At 40.3% G+C, this 20426-nt stretch overlaps 1 protein-coding gene across 3 annotated transcripts in view; it reads left to right on the top strand.

Annotated features, from left to right (window-relative positions):
• NAMPT (nicotinamide phosphoribosyltransferase) overlaps positions 1-20426 on the top strand; it is a 49409-nt gene that overhangs the window by 15684 nt on the left and 13299 nt on the right. The window contains exons 2-9 of one of the 3 annotated variants that reach the window (XM_075926987.1): positions 3225-3381; positions 5419-5522; positions 7741-7869; positions 8446-8604; positions 8980-9116; positions 9476-9701; positions 11046-11165; positions 14354-14371. In XM_075926987.1, the coding sequence (XP_075783102.1) occupies positions 3225-3381; positions 5419-5522; positions 7741-7869; positions 8446-8604; positions 8980-9116; positions 9476-9701; positions 11046-11165; positions 14354-14371 (1050 nt within the window). Of the gene's footprint in view, positions 1-3224; positions 3382-5418; positions 5523-7740; positions 7870-8445; positions 8605-8979; positions 9117-9475; positions 9702-11045; positions 11166-14353; positions 14372-18838; positions 18910-20426 lie in introns of all 3 variants that reach the window. The other 2 variants (XM_075927002.1, XM_075926996.1) reach the window with 2 other exon arrangements.

Below are 20426 nucleotides of genomic sequence, written 5' to 3'. Positions count from 1 at the left end.
ACTACCACTGTTTGATCCTAATGCCAACTCAATTACCCTGTCTGTAACTATTCTTAAAATAATGGGATACATCATTTTGAATTGGGAAGCAGCTTGGGATACTTCAGGATAAAGGTTGCTGTATGCAAACTGAGGGTACTAGCAGGTACTGGATCAGAGCCCAGTATAACTAGCTAAAATAGGCACAAGTACCACATTTCAGTATTCAGACAAACTTAATATCCTGTTACAATGATGTAAGCTGACAAATCCAGAAAAATGCCTAATGAAGGATATAATTCTGCAAGTTTACACACACGGGAAAGTTAATCACATGATTAGTTCAGTGTGACACTGTCCCGCACAGAATATCACAAATCCAATGTCTTGAAATATCTTATCAAAGACCACGTAATGTAATTTTAGTGGTCAAACATTTGTTTATATATAAAGCATTAAGAGGAAGCGAGTGTTCAACACAACTTAAATTTTTCGAATTCTTCTAATGGTAGTACTTCCATTCAGGTGTGATCATGCTTCAAGAATTGCTTGGTAAAAGTGGCTATGTGGAGCTCTATATTCTCTGTCAATGTCTATACAGAATTTTCTGACTTTCCAATTTAAAATATTTTTTTCTTGACTGAGTCTGAAAAATCCAGGTTGTTTTTTTTTTTTTTTTGGTTCTGACATCACCAGTAAGAAACATTCTGCATTTGGAGCATTTGTGGTTGATGTTTGAGCTTTATTGCTTCTGCAGTACTTTCATCATTTGAAATAAATGCAGACATTTAAAAATAATCTGCTTTGCTATCTATGCTCCAAATTTAGGTCTTATGTTTTGAAGGCCAAAGATTAACAATCTTCCTTTTATTTTACACTTTTTGTGATTTTATTAAACATTCCCTTGCAGCATTGGATACCCAAACACAACATTGCGCTGGTATGTGAAAACCAGAAAGTGAAACTGGCCAGTCTAGTTCACTGTCCAAGCTGAGTGAAATGCAAAAAATAGAACAGCATAAGTGAGAAAAAAGAAAATTTGGATTTTTAAAATCTTTTATGCTACGGTTTTAGTAATACAGGTAAGGGGAAAATATCAGATACTGTAAAAAATAAGCTATGAAATGCTGTTCTAAAAAGACATGACAAAACAGAAAAAATTACTTGATACTCCTGGGAGTATTCTGTGCCAAAAATCTAATAATTCCACTCATAATATTTTGAGGTTCTGCAAAACTTTCCAAATTTTTGTTAAAATGGCATTAATTACCAGATAACTGAAACGAACATGATTATGTAATTACAAAATAGCTGTCAGCAAGTATGGTTCATAGCAATATGGACGCGCGCGCGCACACATTCATACAGGAGTAGAGAGTTTTAAAAGCCCAGTTGGAGGGCCAGACACCTACTATAGCCCATGTACAGGGCTTTCCCTTGCCAGTGCACCCAAACTTTCTCCTCCATAAGGCCCCCATCCAGATATTCCCACCCCTCCCAGATCCCAGCTGTGGGGGGGGGGGTCCCCCTCATCCTCCCAGTCCAGGGACCAAGTGGAGAATAGGGATGTAAAATCCTGTTTAATTGTTTAACTGGTTAAACGTAGTGACCAACCGGTTAACCAATTCAGAAGAGGGGTGGAGGAGAAGCAGGGTGGAGTTGTGATGTGCCGGGTCCCACCATGGACTAGGGCTGCTCTGGTTGGGCTGAAGCATCCTTGTCTGCAGCAGGCCTCGCAGGCCTGGAGCAGCCTCCTTCCGGCAGCAGAAGGGGAGCTGCTCCAGCCTGATGCTCAGTCCCAGGCCTGAGTGGTGTTCCTGCACACTGCTCTCTCTGTCCCTCTGGGCATGATGTGAACTACAGCTGCCGGGAAGGCCACCCCCACCTGCAATGTCTTCTGTATGCAAGATGGGCTCTGCCAATTTCCATGGCCCCTAATGATGACTAGGAACACTGCAGCCCATTTCTGTGAGGAAGAGGAAATTCTACAGGCACAATGTTAATTTCTGCAAAATTATGCATTGCACAGGAGCACAGAAGTCCCACAGGAGTACACTGGAGTGCCTTAAAATCCTCTTAATTTGTAAGAAGTAGCAGGGAAAAAATATTTCAAGCCTAGAAAGCTGTCAGTCTTCATAGAGCTATGCAAACACTTCTAGCACTTTCCTTCCAATTTTCTATCCTGAGCAGTGATGACATCTTACCTTTTTTTTTCTGTGAAGTGTGTTGATGTATATTAGTGTATAAGTATATAGTCTCTCAAAAATTGTGAAAAGTAGCTGATTTGTGACATTGGAGTTGACATTTACGTAGTAGAATATGTAAACCAACTAAATCTTTTGAAAATAATTTCGTATTCCAGTTTATACCATTGTCCAGCCTTCCTGTCTCTCATGCAATTGGAGGTTATGTATAATTATAACATTTTAAGAGGAAAACCAGGTTTGGAAGTTAAAGGCTAAAATGGCCCATCTATGTGAAAGGAAGATATAATGAAACTTGAAGTGTAATATGTATATTATATGAATCTAAGAGAGTTCCCAGCAATACCTGATAGAATGCTAGGTACATTTTATAACCATTTGTGTTCATATGCTCAGCTCCTAATGCCTGGTCTGTGCCTGAAGATGAACTTTTATAGAAATTTTGAACAAAATCTCGTTAGTAATTTCAGTGGGAAAATACAACTCTTCCATTGAAGAAAATCCAACCCACTTATTTAACACAACTAGCAGCAATAACTGAGGCTTGAGAGTTGGCATGAACATAATCAGAGCTTGACAAATCGACTCCTCTGTTCACTCGGGGTAGATGGGAGGCTTTTTTGGGTGAGTTCCGTCAGTTTCTTGAGAATCTGATCTGCGTAAAGCATTCTTACCAGCCTTGTGACTAGGATAACCTGCAATTGGGAATGGAACATTAAACTGAACATGTATTTACGAAACAAAAAGATTGAAAAATAGCTGGTAGAAGGGGTAAAACAGGTGAAATTGGGTTGAGTAATCAGAAATCTGAGGGAGAGATGAAACTAGTAGAAATCCCCCACTCATCCTTCCAGCTCCTAGATGAGTGTAGTGGGGAAATGAGACTGTTCCTCCTTGCTCGTAAGAGTTGGGGTTATTCAGTCGCATGTAAAAAAGAACACTGCTGAAAACTCTAACAAATCTTGTTTATTTTTTGATCTTTTGTCTGTTTTGTCTGTTTTGTGGCATTTTGAGCTCTTACTGAGGTTTTTCTTAATGTAGGTTACACATTATAAGCAATATCCACCTAATACAAGCAAAGTTTATTCCTACTTTGAATGTCGTGAAAAGAAGACTGAGAATTCCAAATTAAAGAAGGTGAAATATGAGGAAACAGTATTTTACGGGTTGCAGTACATACTAAATAAGTACTTAAAAGGTATTTGTCTCATAATTTCAGATAAAACACTGCCTGGACATAAATCTCTGTATTTTTCTCCAAGCTTCTTAAATTCTAGTAGTTGTAACAGTTTTTAGATTATCTTAGTTCTGTGTTGGTTTTATTTTTTTAAATTTGAAGTGTCATTTTATTCTCATGACTCTAATGAGATGTCATGTCTTGTAAAATGGTCTTCCACATTTGGCGCCTTACATTTTTGGTAGGCATCAATGAGATTCAGGAAACTAAAATCTACATCAAAGAATAACAAGTATTTTTATCTGTGTAAAGATATTACAGTGTTTGAGATGAATATCTGAAACATCAAAATTTGAAAAAATCAGAACAAAAGATAAGTTACCTGGAATCACTTTTTAAAAAGTAGCAATAGATTTGGAGGAAAATAAGTTTTATGTTCAAAACTTGAAAAAGTACAATCTGTATGTGTTTAGTTACATGCATATTAGTAACTTTTTGTGCTTAAGCATATTTGCTTTTAATTCTAGTAATGATCTATAACAGAATTTTAATTGACCATGGTAGTTAAGTTTGTACTTTTTTCAGACCATTTAAAGGTGTACATTTTATAACTTCACACTGCATTATAGACTCATGTCTGGAGATACAATTATTTATTGCACTTCAAGTAAATATCTACAGTGAAAGCTTTATCAGGCATGTATATGGAATGGGGGGTTGCCAGTTAATCGAATGTGCCAGATAACAAAAAGTTTATTGCTCTGCCCCCACCCCTACCAACAGATCTGACTCCAGGCCGCTTCAGGCAGGCTGAGGGGGAAGGAGGCACCTGCTGCTGATGTCAGCTGTCAGAAGCCCTGCAACAGCTGCCTAGACACGCGCACCTGCAGATGCAGTGGTATTGTGACTTGGCAATGCTGGTTAATCAAGTCTTTTTGTTAACAGAGTGCCAGATAACAAAGCTTGCACTGTATTTTGATTTTTCCCCTCATTCTGGTTTGTTACACCAACAATCCCTTTCCTACATCATTAGTCACAGATTGTGCAAATCTTAACCAAGACTCCACCAATGTCAATCTCACCCCGTTCTTGCCAAATATTGGCACTAAAGGAAAAAAATCATTTTGGCCATCCCATACAGGGGCGGATATGGGGCAGGGTGAGCGGGACGGCCACCCTGGGCTCCACGCTTCAAGAAGCCCTGCGCATGCCACCGCGTGGTGCCACCGCGCATGCACCGTGGCAAAGGGGGGCCCTGCGAAATTGTGCTGCCTTGGGCCCCGCAAAATGCTCATCTGCCCCTGATCCCACATAATTCATTGTGAAAAGTATAAGGCCTGAACTTCCTCTCTCTTTGTTTTGTATCATCTTGAAATAGGAAAATTGTCCCAAAATAATCACAGCATAATTGAAATTTTGGAGACTTAAAGCATACCAATTTGATTTTACAGTGGGTTGTCAAAGGCTAGTTGATGTTACTAGAACAGCTTCTATCAAGCTTTTAAAGAATTACAAGACAATATTAAACAATATTTTAACAATATTAAACATTTACGGGGTGTGTCAGGTTAGCAGTCTTGTAGATGGAAGTCCCCTGCTAAGCCAAAAAAGAGTATGACAGAGGCAATAGCATTGCAGACTTCTTCAGCATGTCCTTCTAAGGACTCAACTCTGTGGAATGGATCATTGATTTGGAGGAACATAGTTTAGCATGCATGGCCATTCAGACTTGGGAATCACACTCTTTTCTTTAGGAATCAGCTCATTCCAGGTAGATCCTGACTAGCCATCAGCTGATAGTGAAAGCTCTCCAATTTCCTTAGGCAGTCTCTTTTTTTGCAAGACAATTGTAAAGCGCAAAAAATGCTTTTAAGCATACTATCTGTTATTACATGATTGCTCTCCAAAAGCTGGATGGAAAGTAACTTTTTCATGTCTGGGAGAAAACTTTGATAATAAAAAGCTCTTTTATTTCTTCACAAACAGGTGTTTAATAATGCTTGGCATCAGACAATGTCATAATTTTAAAAACTTACTTTTAACTGTTTTTCATTGCAGGCAAAGTGATAACCAAAGAGAAAATCCAGGAAGCCAAAGAAGTGTACAGAGAGCATTTTCAAGATGATGTCTTCAATGAAAAGGGATGGAACTATATTCTTGAGGTAAAAATCTCTATTATGTTTTAATTCAAGGAAATTCTAGGTAGGATTTGTGAATTGGGAGGATTGGTTATTTCCATCTTTAGGATCACTGCTAAAGTTTGCAAGTACTAGCAGGTGTCACAGAACAATCAAATAATTGTAAATCGATAAAGCAAATTTGGTATCCTGACAAATGTCAAATATGCCTTTACAGGTAATAGGGATTTATGCTGCCATCCCCTGCTAGAATGAGTGGGGAGTCACTGGCAAATTTCAGTGTATAGAATACAATATTTGCTGCTTGGTTGTATTATATCACTTGCTATAATTAATTGTAGCAACTTTTCTTCTAATGCAGAAAGCACTACAACTTTTAGGTTGAGTAAAGTAGTAAATGGAGAAAATAAATTTTAATTGGCATATGAAAAATGGGTGTCTAAATTTTGTTCTGCTTCTTAAAATCAGTTTTGTTATAAAATAGAGAGCAGTTTGGAATTTCTCTGAGGCACAAAATCTCCAAAACAACTATCTTTGAAAATGGTTTTGTGTGAGTGTGTGTGTAACTTTTCTCAAATGAAAGCATTTTTCCTCTAGTGTGGGCAGATTTTTGTCAGCCTTTGCAGTTGAATGGTACTAATGCTCATCTCATGGGTTTCCACTCACTGAAACTTGCTGCTTTGCCAATTTGTATGATAGATTAAAGTATTTTACACAGCATTTTATATTCCATTAATGATCATGACTGAGGTATTTGATGGCATGTGAGTGAGAAGGTATTAGGGTGCCTGGATGTCCTCTGGCAATTAAAACAGACCATCAGAATGGAACTTCTCAATTTTTACGAATTGTAAAATAGGTAACATTTTACCATTAAATCAGGAGTGCTATAAGGGTGTGCATGTGTGTTTATCTACTTCTGTTCATAGATCCTTTGAATATATTTCTAGGTTTTTCCCACATTACTTCTGAAGAGAACTGAACCCTATTTTATTATCTAATCACCTGGATTAGGGATGTAAAATGTTGATTATTTGGCTTATTGAATAGTCAGTGCAATTTGCATTGACCATTTGATTAGTCGATAAGGGTGTTTCGGCCTTGGAAGTGTAGCCTCAGGGCTGTTGCTACACTTCAAAGGCGAAAGTGCTGCAGAGAGGCTACCTGTGGCGTTTTAAAGCAGCAGTACTGCATGGAGCCCGGAGTCAGCATTTGCTTATTGGATAGTTGACTACTCATTCACATATCTAACCTGGATTCCTTTTTCTTCTTTAGGCTTTTCTCCTTTTTAATAGCATTGACTGATCTTTAAAGCCTTATTGTTGGATGGTTGTTACCAGCTTTCTGTCTTGGGAAGTGTCTCGGTCATCTTTGGTCAGTCTGGTTAACTGATTCCTTGCTGTGTATAAATATGATAAGGGTCTTTTAAACAGGGATGGACTCAAAGATGCTTCTAAAACTCCAGTGGGGGAGGGGTGTTTATTTTTTTTAACCTGGATTTCTTGGATGTGTCGCCATGTAAAAAATACTTCTGAAATTCTGAATGAAAGTCATCTATTAATCGGTATAGCACCTGAAGCTGTTGAAGCAGCAATTTGTACACTTTATGGAAAGACTCCTAAGGCATATTCCTTTGGAGCTACTCAAGCTGCTACCTGTCAGTTGAGTCATGCTATTTCACTAGAGTGTAATAGTTGTGTTAGGGTTGCTGTCTCATAACTTCTTCTATTGCAAACAGGCTGCTGCATCATATTACAGAGTGTCAAATATTTTAAGCATCAAAGTTAACGTTAACAGTTGTTTAGAAATTCAAAGAATAAAATGTTAGGAGTCTAGATTCCATAGTCCGTGGATAGAGTAGAATCCCATTTAAAGTTTATTCCTCCTAAAACAAATGCCTGTATCAAAACATAATGAGACCATACATTTTCTAAATGGCAGATGACCTAAATATCAAGATTAAAACACCACAGAAAATTGAGTGATAGACAGCAGCACGGTTTCCTAAAATGAGTGTGTTCAAAGGTTGCTAAATACCCTTTGGAGGAACATGGTTATTTATTTTGTGGAATTGGTGCCCCTTTAAATGAATAGGCTTCGGTGCATTTGTGTGGGGGCTTTGTTTTCAAACATTGTTTAATTGTAAATGCTTTCTTTTTAGCAAATATAAAGTCTGATTAATGAAAGCATGGCTGGTCCAGTTGTTCCTACCAGCTAATGCCATTATTAATTTATCTTACAGAAATATGAAGGCCATCTTCCAATAGAAGTAAAGGCTGTTCCTGAAGGCTCTGTCATTCCCAGAGGAAATGTACTCTTCACAGTAGAAAACACAGATCCAGAGTGCTATTGGCTCACAAACTGGGTTGAGGTCAGTCTTTAAAAAATTAAGCTTTCATGAAAAAATGAAGACTGGATTAACAATCATTCTACTTGGTTTAGGGTAAGATCTCTGGAACTAGATGGTTTCTGCTTTCAAAAGATCACTCTCTCTTGAAACCTGCTGCAGAAGTCTAATGTATGATTAAGCTTATTTAATAAATGGGTGACATGCACAACAGTGCTCATACGTGGTGTGGGGATTGACTTTTGTGTGTTGTTGAAACTAAATTGAACTCATTGACTATATTCAGAATAGTTTGCCTAAATTTTTGGCATCACTTCTAAAAATTAGTTTTAAGTTGACAGATAGGAATAAAAAGGGGGAGTGATGTGATAGTACTTTCCTAGTAAGTCATTTGGGCCCATATTGACACCATTTACTATACTTAATTTGTTTAGTCTTTTAGCAGTGCCCATATGTATTTCCCCTTGGCTTATTGCCAGTAGTCCCTGTTGTTTGGCTAATTGCCAAGTAGGGATTTTTTTGAGTCTTGACCAAACATGTTTCACTTATGTGCACCTGATAATAGTGGTTTTGTTTTTGTTTGGGTTTTTTTTTTGGTAGACTATTCTTGTTCAGTCATGGTATCCGATCACAGTGGCCACAAATTCCAGGGAGCAGAAGAAAATTTTAGCAAAATATTTGCTAGAGACATCTGGCAGCTTAAAAGGGCTGGAGTACAAACTGCATGACTTTGGCTACAGAGGAGTTTCTTCGCAAGAGGTAACACTAATTGCTCAATGGCTTGAGAAGTCTAGCTCTATTTTGAAAAGTATATAGCCAAGAATTTGTAGTATCTTTGCACAAATACATTTAGACTCTTTGACACTTTGATGTCTTGTAATGTTTTGACAGTCTGGATACTGTGGCGCAGTGTGTGTTCAGAATACTTTCCTAAGAACTTGACTTAACTATCATGACCTGGAGAGCTTTCCTCTTTATGGAAATCTTCTGGATAGTATAAGACTGTTAAACTAAATAGAGGAGAAACTAGAATTAAACAAGTGCTTTGCTGTATTAAACTCACTCTGTACAATACTTGATAATTAGGTTTCATGATTTGGCACTGTAACTCAAAGTCCTCTCCCTGTTTCTCAGACAGCAGGAATAGGAGCATCTGCTCACTTGGTAAACTTTAAAGGAACCGACACAGTAGCAGGAATTGCTTTAATTAAAAAGTATTATGGAACGAAAGACCCTGTTCCAGGATACTCTATTCCAGCTGCTGAACACAGGTAAGATGTCATCCCCCAGTTTGTTTGAAACCTTTGCTGAATTTCTTAGTTTCTAATGTTAACATACATAGAAATAGTTATCCTTTCTTTGCATGTAGAAACGCTTGCTTTGCTCTGCATAAGGAAGCAGATAAGCCTCTTCAGTCTTTGTATGGGCTAGTATCTACACATACTGTGTACCAGCTTTTAATTTATTTGCAGCAATACATTTATGCTTGAAGATATTTAAAGGACTGGGTCATTTTGCATTATCGTTGGCTTTAGTTATAGAATACCATTTAAATATAGAAAAATACAAAATGTGCGTTTTGGCTGGCTCAACTTCAGTTAATACAGATATTCAACTGAATTTTTTCCAGTACCATAACTGCTTGGGGGAAAGACCATGAAAAAGATGCTTTTGAACACATAGTGACACAGTTTTCTTCAGTGCCTGTATCTGTGGTCAGTGACAGCTATGACATCTACAATGCTTGTGAAAAAATATGGGGTGAGGACTTAAGGCATTTAATTGTCACCAGAAGTCCAGAAGCACCGCTGATTGTTAGACCAGATTCTGGAAATCCTCTTGACACTGTGTTAAAGGTAATACTTTTAAAATAATCCTTCCTAATAGAATCCTGTAATTCTGAAATGGCTGTCCAACACATTTGGGAACTATATTATTGATGATCTAAAACTGTTGCTGCATTGGGCTACTTCATGTGGGATCAGTCTAAAAATGTATCTCTAACTTTATCTAAGGAAACACTGTTCCGTGTTCCAAATGTCTTGGTTTTTACCAAGCCAGTTAGTCATCTGCTTACAAGGAACCCAAAAAATGGCTTTTAATGATGTATTTGTATAGGTCTTACAGAACTCTGCAAGATCAGTTAGTATATACTATTCCTCAGGTAGTTAATAAATGCTCAGTTGTATCGAATCTTTCCGCATCACAACATATTTTATATATATATATATATATATATATATATATATATATATAAATAAACAATAAGGAGCTAACAAAGCATTAACCAAATGCCAAGCTAAAGTAATTTCTCACCATTTAAGAGAAGGCTGAAAATGCAATTGCTTAACGTTGAAGCAAAGAATTATACATGCTACAAGTACAAAAAAGCTCCAAACACTGTGAAACTTGCATTAAACCAGATACACGTGCTTTTTATCAGCCACTTCATCAGACAGAACTGTAGTGACACCCAAAAATGATAAAACTATTTAGAACACACACTCACATGTAGATAACTTACTCTAATGGAACGGTATTGTTAGCTAATGCATTGAGATTTATAAAAACTATCTACTTGAAAAATACAAATTTCATCTGCCTGATCACTTTTTTTTTTAAACTTTCTCTGCGGTAAGTGTCACATCACCATAGGAACTTTGCTTCACCTCTTTCTCAGAACCAGGAAAACAGTCAGTCAAGATCTAAATATTGAGTATTGCTCTTTTAAACTGAGACTCCAAATTGCAATCCTTATTCCACGAGGCATAGGGTGGTAAGAAATCCAAGGAATATGAAGGGCCCATCCACTGTTTGCATTGTGGGTTTTTTAAAAAAGTGGAGGATGGGGTAGGGGGGAGAAGAAGATTAAATAATATTCAGGGCTGATCTAGTGAGGAGAATCTAGCAGCTAATTTGTAAATAAGCATGATGACTGGTGTTTGTGTGATTAGTTCTCTTTAGCCATGTGACTATACAGACTATATTATTTCTTAAGCCGTTTTTTTTTTCAGAGCTATCCTACACAGTGCCTGCAGTATTGAGAATGCAACATGGCTTTGCTTTGAATCTTTCTGCATCACAGCATGTTCTCAAAATGCTAACAAAAATGAATTCAATAAAGTTTAACGGATTTGGTGTCAAACTTTGCTAGAGTGGGAGAAATAAAAACCAGATTGCTTCTATTTTGTTTTCCACAGGTCCTGGACATTTTAGGAAGGAAGTTCCCTGCTGTAGAAAATGCAAAAGGCTACAAGGTGTTGCCCCCTTATATCAGAGTTATTCAGGGGGATGGCGTGGATATCAACACGCTGCAAGAGGTATGGATTTGGTTAATATGTCAGATGAAATTAGCTGCGTCCTTTAATCTGGAGTCTGTTAACAAATCAGGTGTTAATGTTTCTTTATTGGCCCATTCCTGGCCTTCATTCTGGACATTGCCTACAAACCCAAATATATACAATTTATTAAAATCACATGGGGAATTTAAAGAAATACATAACCTAAAATATATTTCATAATTTCACTGTTGTAACTTTCTCTCCCACATCACCTAATTGTTTAGTTTAATCCTTCCCAGGTTGAAACTAAGATTAAGCTCTGTGAAGAGATCTATATGTCTGTAGTCTGCCAGTCTTGACTTGTGCTGTGGTGATAGTAATAATTGTAACTCTTAAGTAAGACTACTGCATTCAAACTTTCAAGGTATACTTTTGTGTTTTGAAAGATACTTTTGAGAACAAATGCAAAAGTGTCTACAAACCATGAGTATACTATATGGTGGGGGAGGTGTCTTGAAAAACCAGTTTAATGAAAACAATTGAGTTGTCCATGTTTTTATATAAAATTACACTGCATTTAACTGGTGGTGCCTAATGTTATGATAAATGAATACATAACTTCTTACTGATAAAAGTAAAAAGTACTTTTGACAAGGTAGAAGCCAAAGCTTTTATTATCCACTGGAAACTCTGGTGGAAGCAACTGCGGAGCAGGATTGGCTATTCGTATTTCTGCACTTCCATCAGTTACTTGATGTTAAGAGTCAGGCCACCACAGGATGCCTTTTTGCTTTGAAAATAAATACAGTATTGTGCAGTCTTCACCTTAGATACATACTGATGTAGTGATACAAAGTAATTAATTAGGAAATACTCAGTTCAGTGAAACCTCTTAGATATTGGAAGTACCCACAGGAGCCCCTGTTCATCTGATATGAGCAGCTTTGTATCTTTGTAGCAGGTTTAAAACTAATAAAAGAAAGTTATTCTTCACACAGCGCATAGTCAACCTGTGGAACTCCTTGCCAGAGGAGGCTGTGAAGACTAGGACTATAACAGAGTTTAAAGAGAAGCTAGATAATTTCATGAAGGTTAGGTCCATAAAAGGCTATTAGCCAGGGGATAGAAATGGTGTCCCTGGCCCCTGTTTGTCAGAGGCTGCAGATGGATGGCACGAGACAAATCGCTTGATCATTGTCTTTGGTCCACCCCTCTGGGGCACCTGCTGTTGGCCGCTGTCGGCAGACAGGCTACTGGGCTAGATGGACCTTTGGTCTGACCCAGTATGGCCGTTCTTATGTTATATTCTTGTGAATGAAGGACTAGGGAAACTAGACCTCAGAAGTTGGTGTAAACAGTTCTAAGCTGGTAGAAGTCATCCTCTGTCTATTCAGTTTAATTAACTATTTGCATGTATAATATGAGATCCATGAACCCAAACAACAAAGATACAAACGTGTTGACGTGTCACTACCAGATCCTCAGGGGCCGCTAGTGATGAGTCATGCTGCAGTTGGGATATCAAGTATTGCAGTTGTTGGTAGGAAGATTGCTGTGCAATGAAAAACATTTAGCAAACTCGTGCTATGACAGCCCTGAAAAGCAAGTCTGGTTTTCTTGGTTGGTTTGATTAGAAACAGTGATTTGATTATGTTGATCTTGATATATAATGCACATCTGTGTTAACAACTGCAAGCATGAAATAATTGAATCTGGATAGTCTTGCTTTACTACACAACTGTTGAACACTTGGTAACATTATCTGATTAGTAAACTCATTTTTTTTCCAGTATCTGTTCTTGGAGACACACCATTTTTTTTAAAACAACTCTTCAAACAGAATTCAGCTGTGAGTTAGAAATATATTGAGCTGTTTTGACTCCATTGTCTTCTGATGGAGCTATACTAGCAGTGAATTTGGCCTACTAAATTCAGAGCCTTTCCAGAGGAAAGGCACGTGAGCTTCTGATAAGACTTTTCCTGAACCTGATAAAATTCTCGCAGGCAACAATTAGTGTCATATTATTCCATCACAAAATCATGAGTAGTCTTTCATGTATATGGCTGTGTCTACACTGGTACCCTTTTGTGTAAAAGAGATGCTGAGACACTTCGGAATTGCAAATGCCACGGGGGATTTAAATATCCCCCGCGGCATTTGTATGAACATGGCTGCCGCTTTTTTCCGGCTCGGGGTTTTGCCGGAGAAAAGTGCCAGTCTAGATGGGATCTTGCGGGAAAATAAGCCCTTTTCCGGAACATCCCTTATTCCTACTTTCAAGTAGGAACTTTTATTCCTTTCAAGTAGGAATAAGGGATCTTCCGGAAAAGGGCTTATTTTCTGCAAGATCCCAGCTAGACTGGCGCTTTTCTCCGGCAAAACCCCGAGCAGGGGGGGAGCGGCAGCCATGTTCATGCAAATGCCATGGGGGATATTTAAATCCCCTGCTGCATTTGCAATTCCGAAGTGTCTCATTAGCATCCCTTTTACGCAAAAGGGTGCCAGTGTAGACACAGCCTTTATGTATGGGGAAAGGGAAGGGACCTTGGTTTTTCAGGGTATGGATATAGTTTTGTGCTGCCAGGTATAAATAGGACAGGAAAAGCTATTTGTAATACCTGATGTGAGAAGAAATGGGCAAAAGGGGTAAGTCTGTATTAAATTACTTTCCCATTTAGATTCTGAAAAAGTAGGATATAAAAATATATGCACTAATTTCTCCCACCCCACCCACCTTCCAAAAGCCTTTTAGCAGAACAGCATTACCTCTGAAAACAGCCATAACCACTTGGCATAAAAGAAGTTTTTACTTACTACAAAAGGCATTGTTACTCCTGTTGTTCTAATAAGACCAGACCGCCCATGCTGATGTAGAAGATATCAGTGCTGAGATTATATGCAAAATATGTAAAAACAAAATGTAGGTTTCATGCTGAATAAAACATTTTAAATGGTTTTCCATTACTTTTATCTGTAAATAAACACTTAGGTTGACTTTTTTTTCTTTTAAACTCCTTGAAAGTTTGTTTTAATTTTTAATTCAATATCAGTGTTGGAATCTCCAGTGTAACTGTCATGTGCCAGGTACTATGGTAATAGGTATGACATGAAAACCTGGAATGTGAAATGAACTGTTCAGTCTAGTTCACTGTCCAAACTAGATGAAACTGAAATAGAAAGAAACAGCAGAAAGTGTAAACTGTTCTTTAAAATTCTGTTTTAATAGGGAGTACTGCTAGCCCAGGTAAGGAACTTTTTTTTTTGGCTTTTTATTTTGACATTTTTACTTTTAAATCATTCCAATCTGCTAACTGCAAAATCTACTAGACCTTCTGGAGATGATCTTTGAACATTCAATTTCTAGCCATCTTTAAATTCTCATACTAGAGAATCCTCTAGTTTGGGATCATGACTGATGGATTATCCGCACCTACAATAGAAATTATTAGCTCAGCAGCTCTCAAACTGTGGGACCCCAAGTGATTTGTGACCTTGTTTTAATGGGGTTGCCACTGCTGGCATTCGACTTGCTGGGGCTTAAGGCAAAGCTCAAGCTCCATGCTTAGAGCCAAAAACCTGGATAATGCAGCTCCAGTTATAGTCCGGCCCACCTGGTGCTGAAGCCTTTTGGCTTTGGCCCCCCCTCAAAGGCACAGGGGCTTAGGCTTTGTCTTCAACCCACCCCAAAGTGGAAGGGATCAGGATCAGGCCTGTGTGGCGCCTCTTCCCCTTCCCCCCCGGCCACACGTCCCCAAGCATCATGTAATTTTTGCTGTCAGAACGGGGTCATAGTGCAATGGAGTTTGAGAACCCATAGCTAGTCAAACTGACACCTGAATTGGTCCCTCTGTATGAACTGGAAAGTACAATGTGACCTTTGTCTTGCTGCCTCCTCCACAATGAGAAACTCCTCCGTGTCATTGCTCTGCAGAGAGGCTGCAAACCTTGAGGTTTTTGATGGAAGTAATTCCTTCCCCCTCCTCCTCTTCTCTGCATGCACCAAATGTGGAACTCAGCAGAAGAGAATCAGTGATAGAATCAGAGCTTTTTTTGCACATGCATGCATGCAAGGCCATTCTGAACAGTGGAGGTTCCTCAAGATAGAGTGGATTGTCAAAAGCCAGTTTTTCACCCAAAGATTTTTGCTTATAGCTGAGGTAATCGGAGTGTGTCCGCAGCATGAGCAGGCTTGCCATCCAGGGATGCCATGGACAGTAAGGCTGTGTCTAGACTACATCCCTCTTTCGAAAGAAATGCAAATTAGACACTTCGAAATTGCAAATGAAGCAGGGATTTAAATATCCTGTGCTTCATTTGCATAATCACGTAAAGGTGCTCTTTCGAGCAAGTGCCATTTTGAAAGTAAAACTGCAGTCTAGACAGTTCTGTTGAAAATGGCAGGCTTTTTCGAAAGAACCTGTACTCCTCATTTTTTGAGGCGTATAAACCAGGTCCCAGAGCAGCCACCACGCACTTGTCCCTCTCAGACGCTGGGGCATGTGCACAGAGCAGCCAGCTGGCCATGAGCATTCTGGGTGCATGGCTCAGACCCAGCAAGAGCAGCATTTCTTTAATCAAAGAGCCACATGCTGCTTGAGAGCCACGGTTGGCCACCCCTGATTTAACTGGTTAAATGGGATTTTGCATCCCCAGAAGAGTCTGCTGAACATCTCTTCCTCCTTGTCTCCTTCAGTTATTCCTGACACTTATTCAGATCCAGCCGTACTTCTCAGGCTCCTCTTCTAGGAAAGCCACTAATCCCACAAGGAAGGAGATTCCCCTCTGTTCATACTCCTTTCTTGGGGACTCTGATTTGAACACTACTTCGTAGTCCTTTGTGCCGGAGGATAAAAATTTGTTAAAATCAGTAAGATTTGTAGATGTTTAGAAGAGAAATGTTCATGATGCCTCGGATTTCATTCAATGGAAGTACTACAGGGACATCTGATGTTCCTTCCTCCTTGTTGGTTTGAGGAATCTGTCTACTGGAAATGCTTTAGAGATGTGTATGTTAGAGAGGTTGCCCCTAAAAATCTGATGGGAAGAAGTCTGCAGCATAACCTTGAAGTTGTCTCAGGCACTATGCCATTTATGCTGCCTTTTCCTATACTGATACCTGTTGGCTTTCCTGTCGTGGCTTTAGGTTTTACTCTTACAAGATATGTTTAAGTCTAGACTGTGGATAAACTCAAATACTTTTCTATGTGGATGGTTCCCTTCTCAACTGTTGCCATGTCTATACAACAAACTTATATGGACTCAAATGATGTTGGTAAACAGCTGAGATAGTTAGTACGTCGTGTGTGTGTGTGTGTGTGTGTGTGTGTGTGTGTGTGTGTGTGTGCATGCTTGGCTCCTTGTGAAGTGGTGTGCATGGTCACCAGGCACACTTGTGTAAATGCAGAATATGGTGCATCATGGATAGGCATCTTGCAGTGCAACTCACCACCTTCTAGCACACAGTCTTTTAGGAACTTTTGGCAATGCACAATGGAGCTAAAACAAGTTGGGCAGGGATAACTAGGAACATGAGGTCAACTGCCCATAATGCATTCTCCATCCCATAATATCATCTGTCATAATTTTTTGTGCCTCATTTTCAAAATCCCACAAATCCAGAGTCATCCTTGCTTTTGGCCATATCTAATAGAAAAATGTAGCTCGCACAGCTCTGCACTGTTGTCCTGAATGGTGCAAACATGGGGCGCGTGATCCTCCAGTATTAGCAGAGCCCAAAGAATAGACGTGATGCTGCTTTGGAGAGCAGACAGTGAAAAACATTTCAAGGGAGTTGGTGGCATTCGTGGAGCAGCGGCAGGTGCCGGAGCACTTGTTCTAGGCCAGGCCAGAGAAACTTAACAGTGACTGGTGGGATGATCTCCTCATGCAGGTTTGGGATGACGAGCCATGACATTCGAATTTTCAGATGCACAAGGCAACGTACCTGGATCTGTGTGCTAAGCTCGCCTTAGCCTTCCAGCACAGTAGCACCAAAATGAGAGCTGTAAGGACAGTGGAAAAGCAAGTGGTGAGTGTGCAGGACAGTCAAATCCATTTTGAGTCAGGAAATCCATTATGGGGGGGGGAGGGGGCTGTTGTCACACAATATGTGCATGGTCATTAATTGCCTTCTGCTATGCAAGACTCTGATTGTTGGCAACGTGCAGGGCATAGTAGATGGATTTGCAGCAGTGAGATTCCCAAATTGCAGTGAACATAAGAATGGCCATACTGGGTCAGACCAGCGATCCGTCTAGTTCAGTATTCTGTCTGCCGACAGCGGGCAATACCAGATGCCCCAGAGGGAGGGAACACAACAGGGAATCATTGTGATCCCTCTCCTGTCATCCATTTCCAGTGTTAGATGATACACACATTCCTATTTTGACATGAGACCACCTTGCCACAGAGTACATCAAAGGAAAGGGCTACTTTTCTATGTGATGTAGGCATTGGTGAATCACTGAGGATGCTTTAACGATATCAGTGTGGGCTGGTAAAGGAGGATGCACGATGCCTACATCTTTAAGAACAGAGGACTCTTCAAAAAGCTGCAAGTGAGGGTTTTCTTTCCCCCACTGGCAGATTACCATTGGCACCATTTTAAATCCTAACAATGATCTTTGGGAACCCAGCATCCCCTTGCTCTTATGGCTTGTAAAGCCAGACACATGAAGAGCAACATATGCTTCAGCTACCAGCTCAGCAGGTGTAGAATGTCAATTGAATGTACTGTACCTGTGTTCCTTTGAAGGATTGCTGGTGGTGCTTACTCACAAGGTTGGACTTTAGTGAGAAAAATATCCCAATGATTATAACTGCCTCTTGTGTTCTATATAATATCTATGAAGCAAGGAGAGAAAGTCTTTGCTGAGGTGCAGGTGGAGTGGCAGTCTGCTGAATTTTTTTTCAATAGCCAGGTGTAAAACTATCAGAAGAATTCAACACAGAGCTGTGCAGCTAAGAGAAATTCAGATGCCATGACCTGTCCATGATTTTTACTTAAAAATATCCATGGCAAAATTGGGAGCTCAGTTGAGGTCTCACCACTGTTCACTGAGTGCAGCGGGGGGGGACACCAGCTCCCAGCTGCTGTGGATTGAACTCCTGGCAGTCACTGGAAGTTGAAACTGCCGTGGAGAAAAAAAAAAAAGTCTTAACAATTAATTATGTTCTTAAAAAAATAGAACTTCATTCGGTAACAATCTGTACAAAAAACAGGCAATTACTAAGTTTGAAATGTTGTTAAGTTCTGTTCTTAATTTATTACGGGAAGAGAACTGTCGTGTCCATTCCAACTGCACATACACTGTGTGGGGGTTTAACAGTCCAATATGTATGATTGTCTTCTGTGCCCCCGGGTGGAGTGGTAGGAGTACTTCAGTGAGCCCTGACACCACGTGGAATGTTGAGTGGGGTAATGGGGAGGTCTCAGTATTGAATTTGCAGAGGGAGGTGAGCATGGAGTTGTTGAACCAGCTGGTCCACCTGAGTCTTCAGCACCTCTGTTTGCTTCCTGATAAGTCCCAGTATGTCCTGTTGCACATTCCTGTCCATTTTCTACATCTTTCGCCAGTGTAGCCGTCTCCATGTGGCAGGCAGTGTTGATCTTCCAGGCCCTGTGCTCATTGTTCAGTGCTGCACTGGCTTACAGGATCTCCTGGAGTGTGTCATCCTGAGACCTCTTCTTTCTCCTCCTTATCTGACTCAGGCATTCTGCGGCTGTGGAGGAGGAGAACCTGAAGGCCACAATGGCAACAGCTGCAAATAAAATAAACAGAGGTACTATTGTTAGTGCATTCATTAAGGAAAGTGAAACTTAAGATACTGAACTTGCTCCCCAAAAGTTGTTAGCACGACATTCTCACTTCTGCTTGTGATTGTGCACAGCTCAGCACCAGCCATGGTCAGTATTAGGGATGTTAACGGATAACTGTTAATAAGTACTTACGGAGTAGCCCACCCAGTCACAGGTGAAGAGCTGGTGAAGAGCCCCACCTAGGGCTGCTGGCTCCTAGCCGGCACAGGCTGGAGCATCCCCTGCCCACCCCATTTAATGTTTAACAGGTTAACTAATTAAACAGGATTGTATATCCCTAGTCAGCATGGCCCAGCAGAGGAAGGGGAAATGAGGTAGGAACAGTTTGGTTGCACGGTTCTAGTGTCATAAAGCAATGACACTGAATACTGGCACTGTTTTTTCCAGGTGGCGGTGGTTTTAGCTCAAGGATGGGGATCCTTTTTTGGGTTGGGGGCCACTGACCCATATAAAAATCAGTTGGGAGGGGGGTGAGGGGGATGTCACAGAAGTGTGAAGCAAAAGGGAGAGAGAACACCTCACCAATGTGCCTCCCTGACTGAGAAGCAGAAAGACACTTCTGAAATTCCCCTCCTCACACACCAGAGCCTGGGTGGAAGCTAGTAGATTTTGTGTACTCCAGCCCTGCACCGGAGTGGCAGGGGAGGGAGGGCTGGATCATTAGTGTGGGATCCCCCAGGGGCTGGATCCAGGCAAGCCTTTTTCTTCCTCTTCCTTATCATTTGTGTGTTGCCCTGATTAATTTTTCTGTGGGTCAGCAGCCCCTGACCCAAAAAGGGGTAGGTGGGTGTATGTACATGCACGCGCGCACACATGTTTAAAGCAAAAATGGGGAGGGGAAGGAAGGAGAGGAAACACTTGTCAATTATAGTGCCCGTGCTAAATGAGGCTAGAGTGGACTGAAAGAATGGCTACGTCCTTTCTTGGCTATACCAATCGCTACCTCTTCTAGTATGAGTAAATGAGAAATCAAAAGATTGTTTTTTGAGAAAGGGGATCCCTATAATTTTTAAATTACACATGGTTCATTCCCCTGCATTGGGCTTGCCTGTGTTCAGTTGGTGGAACTGGCGATAAATTGGGCTCCTTGGGGGGTATCCATAGTGCTGGTGTGGGTGGAGTCTCTGCTGAGGATAAAAACAGATCCATTGTGGGTCTTCCAGTATGCCTGCTGCAGCTCCTGGGCTTCCATGTGACGCGACTGCTCATCATTGTAGCCCTTCCCCTACCTCCCCAGAGCAATTTGCTCACAGACGTTCATGTTTCCATGGCTGGTTCTGAGCTGTGCCTGCACAGTCTCTTCTCCCCCCACACCAGGCCCTGGAGATCAAATATTTTCTGCCTATGCCAGCAGCTGGAACCAGTAATGGTTGATGCAAGTAACATAGTGTCTACCCCAGTGGTCTCCAACCTTTTTACACCCAAGATCACTTTTTAAATGTCAGGGCAAGCCTACATCTACCTCACCCCAATCCCAAGA

This window comes from Pelodiscus sinensis, chromosome 1 (assembly GCF_049634645.1).
Source record: "Pelodiscus sinensis isolate JC-2024 chromosome 1, ASM4963464v1, whole genome shotgun sequence".
Lineage (NCBI taxonomy): Eukaryota > Metazoa > Chordata > Testudines > Trionychidae > Pelodiscus > Pelodiscus sinensis.
Note: the sequence above shows the minus strand (reverse complement) of the source record. Positions and strands in the feature narration are given on the sequence as shown.